At 39.4% G+C, this 14,472-nt stretch overlaps 1 protein-coding gene across 1 annotated transcript in view; it reads right to left on the bottom strand.

Moving 5' to 3' along the window:
* cacng2b (calcium channel, voltage-dependent, gamma subunit 2b) overlaps window positions 1–14,472 on the bottom strand; it is a 73,210-nt gene that overhangs the window by 19,806 nt on the left and 38,932 nt on the right. The window contains exon 2 of the mRNA XM_074665081.1: window positions 2,152–2,235. Coding sequence (XP_074521182.1) covers window positions 2,152–2,235 — 84 coding nt within the window. The remainder of the gene's footprint in view (window positions 1–2,151; window positions 2,236–14,472) is intronic.

The following is a 14,472-nucleotide window of genomic DNA, read 5'->3' as shown; positions in this document are numbered from 1 at the left end:
ATCATCACTAAACTTACATAAAAACTCATTTCTGACCTCTAATAACTACTGTAACCAAACTCGTCAGAAAAAAGACAACTTGAATACAAGGCAGCCACAATTATATCTTCAAATCACCACAACAGTTGAAAGTGTTGTGGTTTGGCATTTCTAACTTTTTACTTTTAATGCTTCATGGACAACACAAAGAGGTTCAGAGCTTCCCATAAGCCTGTTCTTCCAGCTGCACTAAATGTCTATCCACCACTGCTGTGAGAAGGAAACTTCATCACAGCATTAACAGCCAATATGTCGTTTGCTATTGCTTACTTGACTGCCTGCATCAAGAGTTTGGGTAGACATAACTTGTCATCACTGCCAGCCATAGTCTCTCTGGAGAAAGCCAACCTAACCACAATGTACTGAGCCACCAATGAAACTGTAAGTAGCAAACACTAAAAAGATCTATCAGCTTGGTATGGCAGGTGTGGTATACCTGCTGCTTAGTGCAAAAATATCCATATGAAACATTTAAATTTCACACAGCAGAAAAGCTTCATGATTTTCTTTTATTCATGAAACCATGTTGAGATGACTACAAAAACATGGCAGTTTTCAGATGAAATGTCAAGACAGTACAAGGTTTTACTTTAGTGTGGATGACAATTTGGGGCTGTATAGAGATTGGTTCAGTTTTGCAGACAGAACCAAGCAAACACTTAAGTTTTTTTCATTAGGTTTTCTGCACTTTTGCATTTGAAATAGTCAACTGTAAAAAGTTCCTACTGAGCAGAGTCAGTGGCTCCTCTTAGATTAAGAGATTTATAGATTCAAAAGAAAAAGTGTCCTCCACCCTAAACATGATGAGCTGTCTCTCAGTAAATGACCAAAACTAAGAATGCCACATTAACACCTCATGCAGGGATTATCTCTGTTAGGGACGGTTTATGTAAATGGATGGATTTTTGGAAAGAGTATCACTTGCACTTTGTTCAGCCACTGCATTAGATAACATCAGGAATCTTCAGACACACTTCTACCCAACATGGAAAATAATATAAAAACTTTGAGCTAACATACTCAAAGACCCATGCATGTGATTTCACATGAACAAAAATGCTCCCTTAAAAAAAATTAAAGCTGTTGTGATTTTTCTTGAGACGAAACTCATTCATAACTTTCCAAAAAGTACAGTCTGAATCCAATTTTGGTTCCCTCTCCATCCTGTTCCCCAATCTTTCCCTGCTCCACCCCACAGCCTCCATCCACCAGCTGTCAGACAGGCGTGCAGGCCTCAGTGGAGATGGACAGACAGATGGATGGAAAGCAAGAGGGGAGGAGGCAAGGGATGGATGGAAGGGAGGAGAGGAAGAGGTGTGACCCATATAGCAGAGCCTGGAGTATTTATAGAAGACAGTGTCCTAATTGGCAAGCCGCTGGGAGAGCAACAGCACTGCACTGGTACCCTACTCCTTGTCCTTCACCTCCTCAACCCTCCTCCCTTCTTGTCTTTTGCCTTCTCCCTGCCACCTCGTCCTCTTTCACCTCACAGAATGTATCTTCTGGAGCACTTTGTTGCTTTTTCTGGTGTTTTTCCTTCCTCCTTCAAATTAGCAACCTTCTACCCATCCTTCAACTTCAACCTCCACCTCTTACCATTTCTCCTCTTTTTAGTCTCTCCATTTTTGCAGTGCCCTCTCCAGTTTCTTCCCTTCAGTTTCATGTAACTTTCTGTCTTTGCCCTGTATCTTTCACTTCCAACTTTGTCTGTCTTCTTTCCTCCATCTTTTGCTCTAATTGGTCATGGTCCAAAGTCAGTCCATTTAAAGCGTAATAAAACCACAATCAGCAGTTCAACAGTTAATAGAGATACCCTTCTTGACACTTCTGGTTCCCAAAATCCAAATTGGTTAGTCTCATGCAAAAAAGGGGGAGTGCAACAACCAATGTGAATATCACAATGGCCAAGTCCACTTTTCATTAAGTCTACTGCTATCATCACAATGTATCTGCTGATTTGGTCACAGAACAATTGAAGTTGGAGAACAAATACAAAGTAGGCAAAACAAACCAGCTCTGAACAAACAACGAAAACAAGAAATCCTCGGTGCATAAATGTTAATATAAACCAGATTTTGAGTGGTGGATGAATGGATATGAGGAGAGACTCACGTAGGAAGTACTCTGAAGCATCCGCCTCATAGTCGGCATCCTCGGGGAAGTGATCTATCTGCTTACACATGCCTTTGAAGGAACCTGTAACAGAATAGAGGAAAGAAGATGAGAATGAGAGCTGTCATAGGTCTAGGCAGTTCAATGTTTGTATTTCACTCAGAGAAATCCTGCAGGTGAATAAGATGTACTTATGCAATGTTTATGATACTTTATATGCTGCTTTATCCAGTTCAATGCTGACTCAACTGCAAGTAAAACTGGGATAATGACAGTGGAGAGTCAGAAAAGAGATACAGAAAGACAGGTAGAAGGAAATTGGGGTCCAAAACAAGGTTTTTTAAAAAAGAGGGAGGTAAAGTATAAAGAAAAGGGACGGATAAAAAGGGATGTGGTTAGATGTAACATTTTAAATAAAGGGAATGGGAAAGAAGCTTGATTTTGCAACAACTTTGAGGTAAACATATCACAGGAAAGAAAGTGTCAGACAGAAGGAGACAGGGGGAGTTTAATCTAAATGCCTTGGCAGGCAGGAGGAGGCTGAAGGAGAGATTGAGCAAAATGCAAATGAGAGAGAAGAAGAAAGGGGAGCTGATAGTGCCGCTCATTAAGAAGAATTGTGTGGTTGTGGTTGTGTGTGTGTGTGTGTGTGTGTGTGTGTGTGTGTGTGTGTGTGTGTGTGTGTGTGTGTGTGTGTGTGTGTGTGTGTGTGTGTTTAGTTTGGTTCTGCTCCAGTGGTAATTGTATGCCCTCCCAAACCACTGCAATTAAATGGGCCCTTGTTAATTGGCGATTGAAGGACGAAAGACAAGCGCCCGGCTTTCAAATGGGCATCGGTTACACACACACACACTTTCACAATACAGCTTGCACTATCAGGCACACACAGATATATACACATAGCACAAGCATGTACTGTGTAGCATCAGCGCTATAGTCAAGAGCCTCACTGGTTGTCTCTTTCACTCATCCCAGAGCTCCTACAGTAAAGTTTCATCATGACCGCAGAGAAAAAGACCACTTTTACACATAAAAGAGCAAAATAAGAAAGATAATGACAAGACTCTTCATATTTAATACACCTCAGCAAACACTCCTGTGAACAAAGTGTTTTCTTTAGGTAGACTTTGATAGATACGGTAAAGATATTTCACCAGGAAAAGGCTCAGATACCTTTCAACACCCAATGAAATGCTTTCATCATTTAGATAATTTCTGAGTGGAGCTGTGTGCTGAAAGTGTGCTTCCTGAGAGAACTGTGATAAACAACAGAACAGTTATTTCATGAGAAAATAGCCTCAAATTCCTACTATTTGTTGTGCAAATGTGAGGGGTGCAACAAAACAGACTCCAATCATGCTGTGTGAACTCAAGAGGTTTTCAAAGAAGAAACAACTGAAACAACGTGTTGATGAGAGGTCTCTTAGGTGACATGGAAGACTCAAAAGATGGCTTTGTGTTTTCAAAAGACTGAGTCAACATTTTTGAACCATTATATCATAACTTATTCCAATGAAGATGTATGAATAATGCATTAATTTGAGAGCAATAAAGGAAATACCCTTTCTTTCTCTTCTTCTCCCTTTCTTCTCTTAACTCATCCAGGTCCACCTGTTATTCACATTACATACAGTATCATTACCCCGGATCCCCCAACTGCCAAAACTTACTTCCTTTATAGTAGAAAGCAACTCTTTTAGATTGCTTCCACCACTGAAACTTGGTGTTTTCACCCCATCCACCCCAAAAACCTGGTCTTAAATTCTAACCCTTCTCCAGGCTCTCCTATTTTTATCAACAGTCTGGACCTTGTTTTCTCTGCCTAACTCGAAGCTCTCCTGCCCCCAAATTGATCCCATGCTATCCTTCTTAACTATCAGTGGCACCACCCTCTCCTAGTTAAGGTTTTACCTCTTAAACAGACAACAGCTCATCCATGTTATCGACTGCTCCTCCATCACAAGACACACCCCAGGGTTCACTGTTTGGTGCTCCCCTAGTCATTCTAGACCTGTCCCCATTCAGTAGAATTATACGCAAACACAGTTTTCATTCATTTTCACTGTTATGCTGATGATGTCCTAATCTACATAATCCATCAAATGCATCACTTTCAAACCTTAACCACACTGACGGAATGGCTCTCTAAAATACAATAAATTAGATTCAAACCAACTTCCTCATTCTTGTTACCAACCTCAAATTTTACCCTGTAGAGCCCGCACAATCGAAGTTAAATAAATAAATAAATAAACAAACCAAGAAAGAAAACAACAGCCAGAAAATTCTAGTTTTATTTAAACTGAGATGTTAATTAACCATTTTAACAAAACCCACAAAAAATATTGCTATATAATTTTTTTAAGGATATATTTTTTTGAATCACACATTAATGCATTGGGTAGTTTAGGCACCTTTTTGAGTTTTTTTTTTTTCTTTTTTTTTAGTAAATATGTATTTTTTCAATGCAGAAAATTAAATAAAGAAGTATATTATAAATAAATAAATAAATAAATAAATAAATAAATAAATAAATAAATAAATAAATAAACAAACACTAATTTTTTGGAACTGAGATGTTTATGACCCATTTTTAACAAAAAACACAAAAAAATACTGCTATATCGTTTTTTAAACTTTATTTTGTATCACACATTAACGTATTGGGCAGTTTTAACAACAATTTTTTAGCAAGATTTTTTCGAAGAAATATGTAGTCTTTCAATGCAGAAAATACTTCTTTTTTGTTTCTTTAGAATAATAACAATTAAGGAATTTTCTTATTACAACATCTCAAAAAGTAGAAATGATTTTCCAGAAAAAGGTGTTTGGATGGTATTATGAGATCAGCCAACTACAACAGAATTCTAGATGGTTCATCTGTGAGAGTCCTTAATAAACTCCCTTTTCCTCCATAAAACTCCACTGGCTTTCCATTCCCAAACACATTTATGTCAACTCAAAGTCAAAGTCAAAGTGGCTTCATTTGTCTTCCTTGGGAGAAATTTGTCTTGCAGAAGGGTCTTCAGCACAGACAACACATCCACGACGTACCACTCAAAATCGGTCAAAGGAAAATATAAAAATATCAAAACACATAAATTCAAAGTCTTTCTTCTAATTGACAAACCCTTAATAACCCAGACAGAACTGCCCTAGTTAGGTTTTTGAGGAGAAGTAAGCACAATCAACAAATTGAACTTATCTGGGTTGGAAACCCCTCAGTTTGAACCTTCCTGTAAACACCTGTTTACATGATTTGTGATTTTCTTAGCTATAACTCACAATAAATTGACAGCATTACAAAAGATTCAAAATGGTGTCAGTTGTAGTTGCTAGGAGATGCACAGAGTAGAGGATACAGTAAAAACACTGCGGTACCATCTCTCCTTCCACTTCAATAATAGTAATAAAACATCTTTGTGTCAATGTTTGGCTTTCGGTTTTAATTTAACGTACGTCTCGACATGAAGATGTCAAACACATCAGTTCACACACTCGGCCGTACAGAAACTCCCCTCTCTTTCCTCAATCAGCGCTCTCTCTCCCTTTCACACTCTCCCTCGCTCCCTCCAACACATGCCCACCCACGCTGCAGCACAAGCACATGTAATCTGGAATTGCATTTTCCCTTCCTCCTCTCTCCTATCGCTCCCTCCAACAGCCACTCTCTCCCCTCCTCTCCTCTATCTGTCTCTCACATGCGCGGTTACCCTGAGGACCAGATTCCCATTTGAACCGAGTTGGCAGCTTTCCCCCCTCCTCTGCCCCTTTCCTCTTCTATCTTTCTTTTCTTCATTCCCTCTGCAACTCAAATCAAGAGCACACTTTATTGTCTCGACAGGGATGAAACCTGTGCAGCCTGAGCAGAGCATTATGTCATCATCTGAGATCCACTGATGATATTGACTTTAACAGATGGCCAGAAACCAAAACACTTCAAATGGAATGAGTTTCAGCATGCTGTTTTTATTCATTTATGAGCCTCGGAAAGCTTCAGTCATGAGGGTTTTACATACTGTGGTAGTTATCACATCACTGCAGACCTAAGAACAAATAGTCCTAATAGTTTCTCATCTCACTCAGCTGCTTGTATGAACCCTGTTCTAAAATACAGAAGACAAGAAAGGCTTCCCAGAAGTTCCCCCTGTGATAGACTACAAGTCTCAAACACTGCCTCCTCCGTATGAAAAGAGGGGACTTGGGCCAAACTGTAAATTAAAATTGACATAATAGTATTTTTCTTAACTATGGTTTCTCTCATGCAAGTTAGTTTTTAATTTGCAGATTTATAGGAAACTGTTCATTTTTTCAGGAGTTCAGCGTTAACTTAGAGAGATAAAAGAAGGGCTGGGATGTCATGATTGACACCTCTGTTGGCACCATTTAATACCAGATTAGAAGCGTAAAGGAGGGACAGTGAGAGGAACAAACACAATGGCACAGTATATATTGAGCTTGACCTATCAGTGACTGACTGCTTCAGACTGACTGCACAAATTGTTCTGCTGTGGATGGTGCCCACCTGAGGGATCTTTAACATTTTAATGGTAATTTAAAGGTACAATCTGTAGAAATAAGAATATTTAGAGATATTTATTGATCAGATTCTAGTTCAAAGCACTCCCTTGCTCACCCCTCTCTTGTGAAGTGACAGTGGCCTTCAAGGAAAAGAAGCTCCTCTTTTGCATGATAAGTGGGAATCTCCAATTGTCAAGTTTTAAATTAACTCATCTGTTCCTCTTTGTCCTCCAGTCAGTGCATTTCCACTAGTCACACACTGAGAAAAACAAAACAAAACTCATGTTACTATTTTGTCGGTCTCTTTGTCTGTCCCAAATCAACTTGTCAACTTCGTCAACATGGGTTATGTTATACATTTAACTAAAGTAAAGAGTGAGAAACAAGTTATATTACACCACACCACCTTACCAGCAAAGGAGTAGAGATGACACTGTAGATGCCAACCTGGATTGTTATGTGCAACACCACAGTAAGCCTGTTGGTATAAATGTCAGTGCCTTTTCAGAAATCCAGAAACAGGTTTTTAGAAATGGCTTTGACCAGCGAAACACTAGTTAGTCTCTGCCATTGAAAGCGTGAAGATGGCAGAGATCGACCAGTGTTTCAGCTTTAAGAGAGACCCTGTTGATTGACCATTTTCTGCAGAATGCATCCTTCTCAGGTGTTTTTTTTTTTTAACCATTAAATACGTATCTGATTATAATATTTATATAAACTAATATGCATTCCTGATTACTTTTTCAGCTGTTGAACCCTCTATTTCCACTTACATGTTAGGTAGAAGGTTTTGAGTTTACAACGTCACCCTTTAAACTGTAACAACAGGAACTAACAGAGACACATTCACACTTTCAGGTTAAAAAAGACAAAAAAAAAATGTTTGGGTGTTTTTAAACTCATGCAAAGTACAACCTTGTGTTATGTCAACAGGAATGGTTGGAGAAATATAAACAATATGGGTGCTTTACCAATCAGAAACTTTAGCTGACTTGACCTGACCCCCTAAGGGGCCATTTACACGACAACGGTTTTAGGGTGAAACACTAAAGTTTTGTCGCGTTTCAGCCGCGCCTTGACACGGAAACAGTGTTTCAGCTGACCTAAAATGCAAACTTTTGAAAACAGCCTCCAGAGTTGGATTTTTATGAAACCCTGCCGACACCGTTGCCTTGTTAACAGTAAGCTGGTGTTTTCAGTGGAAACGCTGACGTCACACTCTGCCTCGCTCGAGCGCATACAACAGGAAAGTTGTTACGATCGTCACGAACTGCCGTGCTGTGCTTGTGCTGCTCAATCTGCTGTATCTGCTGTCTGTCTTCATGCAAAATGTGCATCTCTTACTCCACTTTTGCTCTTAGTATTCCCCAATACACCAGATGATCGGCTCAACTCTACTTTGGTGGAAATCTCCCCGAAGCTGCTCCTGGACAAGACAGTTATAGCACCATCCGCAGGCCTGGCATGCTTACTGCAGCGTTTTCAGTCCCTCTGCATTTACGTGTATACGCAGATTTTTTTCTCTGCGTTTTTGCTTAGTATTAGTGTATTCAGATGAAACGTTGTCGTGTAAAAGGGGCCTAAGTTCCAGGACCTCTGGAAATAACGACCTACTGCAGGACTGTTTCAAAGGATTGATCAGTTTCACCAAAACTAAATTTCTGCTTTAGACGCTGTTGTCAAAAAGCACCTCATTCCTCATTGGGAACATTTTTGCAGTCAAAAAGTACTTTTGGACAACTTTGAGTGAAAATAAGTGAATGCTACAATCATTGAGCTAATAAATCATTACAGAAGCTAATGTAAGTAGAAGAAAATGCATCACATGCTTTTTACAAACCTGCACTAATTTGATCTTAGCTAACGATAAAGGAGGAGAAATACAGAGAGTAGAAGTTTAATTTACTACGTGTTTTTTGCTTTTTCCTTTCAACAAAAATAGAAGCTACAAAAAGAAAAACTCTAAACTCTTGGCTGTTCACTCTCTTCAGAACAATAATCACATACGTATACACAAGTCATTCATTCTCAACTTTTCTATCTTAATTATTGGTGATTGCTGCTTAGGTGATCTGAAGTTTTTTAGTACTGTAAATGACAGGTATACACAAGACAAATCACAAAGAGAAATTATAATCAAATACAGGCAAACTGTTTGGAGCAACATGAGGGAATCAATTTTTAAAAAAATTCAAAAGTCATTTTAGTATGCTAGCATCACTGTTAAAAATAGCTATCAAAAGCTTTTTGCTCTGACATCAAACAGAACAGACAACTTTCATATCAGTTGTGAAAAATCCACGCTGAAGAGACTCCCGCCCTCTGTCCTTCCCTCCACTGTTGTCATAATGAGGTGTCGCTCTCCTAAATTGCTCCTGCTGAATTAAACATCCTGCTTAAACACAGAGCAGATACTATTATTCTAAGAACAACCTGCACCTCAGGGGTCAGGACAGCTCTGTCACCTACTTATCCTCACAGTGAGAGGGCCCTCTGTGACACACCGCAGATGATTTATACCAATAATATGACACTTTGGAGACCCCCTCCCTGCTGTCATGAACCAATCAGAGCTCTGGTTGTCGGCTGACCTCATGGCTGTTAAGGATAAGTTAATGTAGTGTGATGAAACACTGGCAGACATCCTGTTATGAAGTATTAACATCCTAACCCACTGCAGAAAGTGTGTGTGTGTGTGTGTGTGTGTGTGTGTGTGTGTGTGTGTGTGTGTGGGAGAAGCACAGATGTAATGTAAAGTACAAACGCCCTCCTCTGAACCAGTTCTCTGTGTTATGCAAATACTTGGCATTGCATCTTTATTCTTTATGCTAATTATGGCTCAGTCTATGTGTTTGCTTTAATGCCAGTAATGAAGTCCCGCTGCTGAAACGAGGTGGATGAACATCACACACCTCAAATAAAATACGGTTCAGAGCAAAGATGGCAATTAGCTCAGTTCAGTCGATTACATTATTCTGTGATTCACAAAAAGTGTTCTGATAATGTAATTATTTCATCTGGGAGAAGGTTTTCTGATGAGTAATGCCCTGTTACCCTCCAGCAAGAATCTGTAGCATCAGTACCAACAATAGATAAAAGAACAGTTACAGAGATGCAGCTTCTGTTTTACCAATCAACAAGCAAACTTTAGCTTTACTTTACAAATATTACTGGAGCACGGTGCATACATTTTTCAAAGCTATAGTTAACGTTAATTAAATGTTGGTATGTCTGCAGAGAGAAGGCTGCACATTCCTCTCACCCAAGTGTCAACCTACAGTCTAAAAATATGAGGCAATGGAGAAGTGTTAAAATCTGCAGTTCAAGGAGAGTCTGCTTGAGGCTAGCTCTGGAAACACCTGAAAAAAGTCTCTCATCTGAAAGGCTAATTTCTCTAATGGCACACACTGTACAGCAGTTAAGAAGACATTAAGAATGCGATTCTGCCCGATCAGAGGATCAGCTCAGAGGATTGACAGGCTGCGCCATAGGGGTTGGTGAGGAGGGTCAAAGTCTGCCACATTTTCAATATGGCCCCTGGTGACGATATGCATCAAAGGTGTGTTTCAGAAACAGACAGGTGATGCCACAGAGCCCATGTGCATTCATTACAGAGACTATGCTCTTACCCCAGTTATCACCAGACCTCATTCATCAACTGTTCTCTTTGAGAAATTTCCCTTTGAAACGTATTTATGTTGTGAGAGAGGATACTCTGAGTCACACAACAAAAGAATTTGAGCTGAATTTTGGTCAAAGAACTGCACACTGCAAGCTGATTCCCAAACTCCAGAGCTTGTTCCTTGATTATGCCCGCTCAAAGGGGAGACAACATCTGGAAGCACCATGGGAACACGCTGCTGATGAGGACATCTGAAGTACATGTACACAATTTACACAGTTTTCTTGCAAAGGAATATTTTTTAAGGAATTTTGATTTGCTCACAGGGCAATGCGCATATGTCACTAACCTGTCGTAAATAAATCTTGTTAGTTAAACAAAGTTCAACTAATAAAATTGGATTTTTTATCTGTGTGCCCGGAGTTCTGATTATCACTATTGCTCAGAAATGATGGCTTGACTGGAGCAGCAGTAAAGAAGTAATTTCCTGTTAAAGATTAAAGAGTGTCTGTCTATCTGTTTATAGATAATAGATGAATAATGCATGGCAGAATTCATACAAAACAGAATCCTTAATCGGCCCCTGTATGTGTGAAGTCATTGCCTACAGAAATGTGAGGTCTTGCCAGGTGATTGCGAGCATAACCAATGTAAACCTTTGGCCCTGGTCTGGTTAAACAATTAAACTGTATCAATACAATGATGTATATTCAGTTCAAATCAACTCTTTTGGCACAAAACAACTTCTCTAAAAAGAAAACTCAATGCGCCCCAGGAAGCTGTGTAAAGAGTCACTGTCAAAGCATTTGCTTCGTTTAATAACTTCATGGTGAGCTGTATTTCATTTTAATCTTTGAACCCAGACAGACAAATTTATTTTCATACAGTTTCAGAACACATTCAACAATAGAAAGACCTATTAAAGATAATTGTAATAAATGTGGAATTAAATTCTTACCCTACTTGCTCTGACTAATTTAGAGTAAGCAATTACTTTTCCTGTCTAAGGGCAGGCAGACACACACACACACACACACACACACACACACACACACACACACACACACACACACACACACACACACACACACACACACACACACACACACACACACACACACACACACACACACACACCAATCACTTTGATGTGATGTGTAGTTGTGACAGAGAAAGGAAACTACTGAGCTTTGCTGCTGAATAGAAAAAAAAAGAGTCATGTCTTGATTTTTTTTTTTTTTCAGATGTAAGATAATGGAGCAGTGTGTTTTCATGTGGCACAAAACAAGAAGCTTTTAATGTGACAAGCAGCACAAAGGGTTGGTCAATTACAATTTAGATGGCAATAATTGATGTGACAGTGGGGGGCACTTGGAAGGCCAGGAGTTCGTAGACTCCCCCATATCCAAGTGTTAACACACTCTGTCCTTGCTTGAATGGGGCAAAGCAACAGAAGTTGTTTTTTTGCTTACAAACTTCAAACTTTAAAATGTTAAGTGAAAGTAATTATGTCATAACTTTGAAAAATCTATGTATAGGAGAATTTATATTGTTTGTACTGTATGTTCAAGGGGAAAAAAAAGCTTTTTGGTTTGGAAATCTAAAGAACCTTTAATAAGACCAACAGAGACATGGCCTCAAACTTGGAGGTGCTGGGGTAAAAAAGTAACAAGCCTGGTGAAAATCGTGAGAATGTCAAAGTAGAGAAAGAGTAGTGAAGTTGGTGCTTTGAGTAGGAACCATGGGACAGTTTGTTGAACTCTGGCAATAAAACGTCCTTATAATGTTGGTGAGAAATCAGAAACCATATAATGACCAAATGACACCATGTATAATTCATTGGAATGTATTAATGGATAAACAAATACAATATTAACTGTAGCAGCACGCAGCAGCCAAGGTCGAAGCCAAGGGTCAACTAGTGCGCTGCAACACTTAAACCGCTGAGTCAAACCAATGCCCAGATAGCTGTATGTTATAGAAAGAGCAACTGTAGGACTGCCCCGTGATAAACTGATGACATGCTCAAGGGGGGGAATTGTAGATCAAGCTTGACTGTATACATCCCCTACTCTGGGCTATAGGCTAAAAGATGAAAAATATATGTTTACTGAGGTAAATAACAGGTAACTATCTCATAGCTGTACAAAATAAAGGAAACTTGACTTTCTGCAGCAAATGCTCATAATATAAGTCCAAGGCTGCAGAATTCTCCCACATCAATATATTTCCAGGAATACTTGACTGGTTTAATGCCATCTTTCAAGCCTAAAGGGGGTAGTACTGATACTAAAAAGACACATTTCAGATGGAGCATTGCTTTAATGAAGACCCCAGTGTGTGAAATCTGCACAGGTCAGAGAAAATAGTGAGTCATTATACCCGCTGGAATCTCATGACTGAAGTTCTCTACAGAAAGTATCACAGTACAAATCACAAATCTGCATTTTAAGAGCATTTCCACTTAACAGCAGCCGGTGAACACAACAAGTCGACCCACCAAATGTGTTTGTTTGTTCTTTTCTGACTAAGTTGTGCATCTGTTGAAGACCACTGGAACTTTCAAGCCAGTGAAGCCTCATGTTTGAGCCCGACTTTGCACTCGGGCCACTGAGAATCAGATCTGTTGTCACATGTATAATGCAGGAGAATGTAAGCATCACTAATAATGTTGCTGCTCAGCTCCCATGATGCTTTTTCCTCTCTTTATCAGGACCAGATCTCTTTTCAAGCATTCCTCTACACAAAAACAAAGCAAAGAAAAAATAACATTTCTTCTGCAAGTTGTACTTCCTGCGATCAGACGTCTACATGATTTCCAAATTCTGACTTTAACAGCCTTTTTTGGGGACAGTGTGTTAGTGCTGCAGCTCTACAGCTTTTCAGCAGCTGAAAGTAGGACTTGTTCTGTGTCACCAGCATGAAGTGCTCTCAGGACAAGGACTTTTACAACTTTCTGCAGGCATACCAGTCTCAAACAAGAGTTTGGGATTTTCAGAGCCCATTAAACAGCTTCGCCTTGTCCTAAAGTAGATAAAACAATCCAACAGTGTAGGTGAAAATACAGCATTTACAAAAACTTTGTCCTTAAATTGACCGCAACAGATGTGTGTTGGAAAATGGGTAACAGATGACACGACTTTACACAGAAAGCTACATTTGCTGAAATTCCACAACTACGGGATTTTGTACTTCAACTTTTTGTATTTTACTGTCATAAAGTAGGCTGTGACACAGTTGGTGTTGTTTGGGGAGATACAGTTCTCTTGTTTGCTTAAAAGTCACCTTTGCATGGATGATGTGCACTCTACCTTGGTTTTTTCATTTCTGTTTTTTTTTTCCTCGTTAGTACTTCAAGATAAAAGTGTAGGTTAACATCAGAACCATACCCACCCTTATCACTTTCCCAAGTGAGTGCAATGGTGACCTGATCCTACCCTGTTATAAAATCTCGCTGTAATTCATTTTTTGAAAACTTGTGACCAAGCTATTAACTAAAAAGATTAAATCTACAACCACACTAACGCTCTGCTGACCCAACGTACTGATTTTTAGGTTTTGATGTTATCCAGTCTGCCATACCACTGTGCTTGTGAGCATGCTAAAGTTAGCCTCCTGACTCTAACTACAGACAAGTGAGGCTAATTGAAAGTGATTGGGTTTGCAAGTCTCACACCAGATACAAGACAAATTGAAATATTATCTGACGAGATGACAAAAAGATCAGGTGATAAGAAAGTTAGCACCCCCTGGATACTACCCATTGTGACTGTAATCCACCGGGCGTGTACACTCCAGACAGGTTGCCGGCCAATTACTGGACAGGATCAACAAACAACCAGACATGCTAACACAGAAGTGGTGTACCAAGGAAAAACACACGAATGCTCCAGGAGAAGATGCCGACTATACATAGAAAGGCCCCAGCCAGGAGTTTTGCATGATTAAGTATGCCTTCAATCAGGTAGAGGTTAGGATTGTTAGTAGGGATTTACAAGACCAACCAGTATCTAAAGTTTAATGTGGTAATAGCAGGACAGTGTCCTCGTCAACAACAGCTATATAGTGTTTTACTTATCATGATTAATGTTTAATAATGGTCATATCTTGTTGGTCACTCTGCACAAAGCATGGAATAAGTAAAACTCAGCAGTCACAGGTGTTGTGAAGTAACGTTT

The sequence above is a fragment of the Halichoeres trimaculatus genome, unplaced genomic scaffold, assembly GCF_033239565.1.
Source record: "Halichoeres trimaculatus isolate MK-OKI-2021-1 unplaced genomic scaffold, fHalTri1.1 fHalTri1_scaffold_2, whole genome shotgun sequence".
Lineage (NCBI taxonomy): Eukaryota > Metazoa > Chordata > Actinopteri > Labriformes > Labridae > Halichoeres > Halichoeres trimaculatus.
Note: the sequence above shows the minus strand (reverse complement) of the source record. Positions and strands in the feature narration are given on the sequence as shown.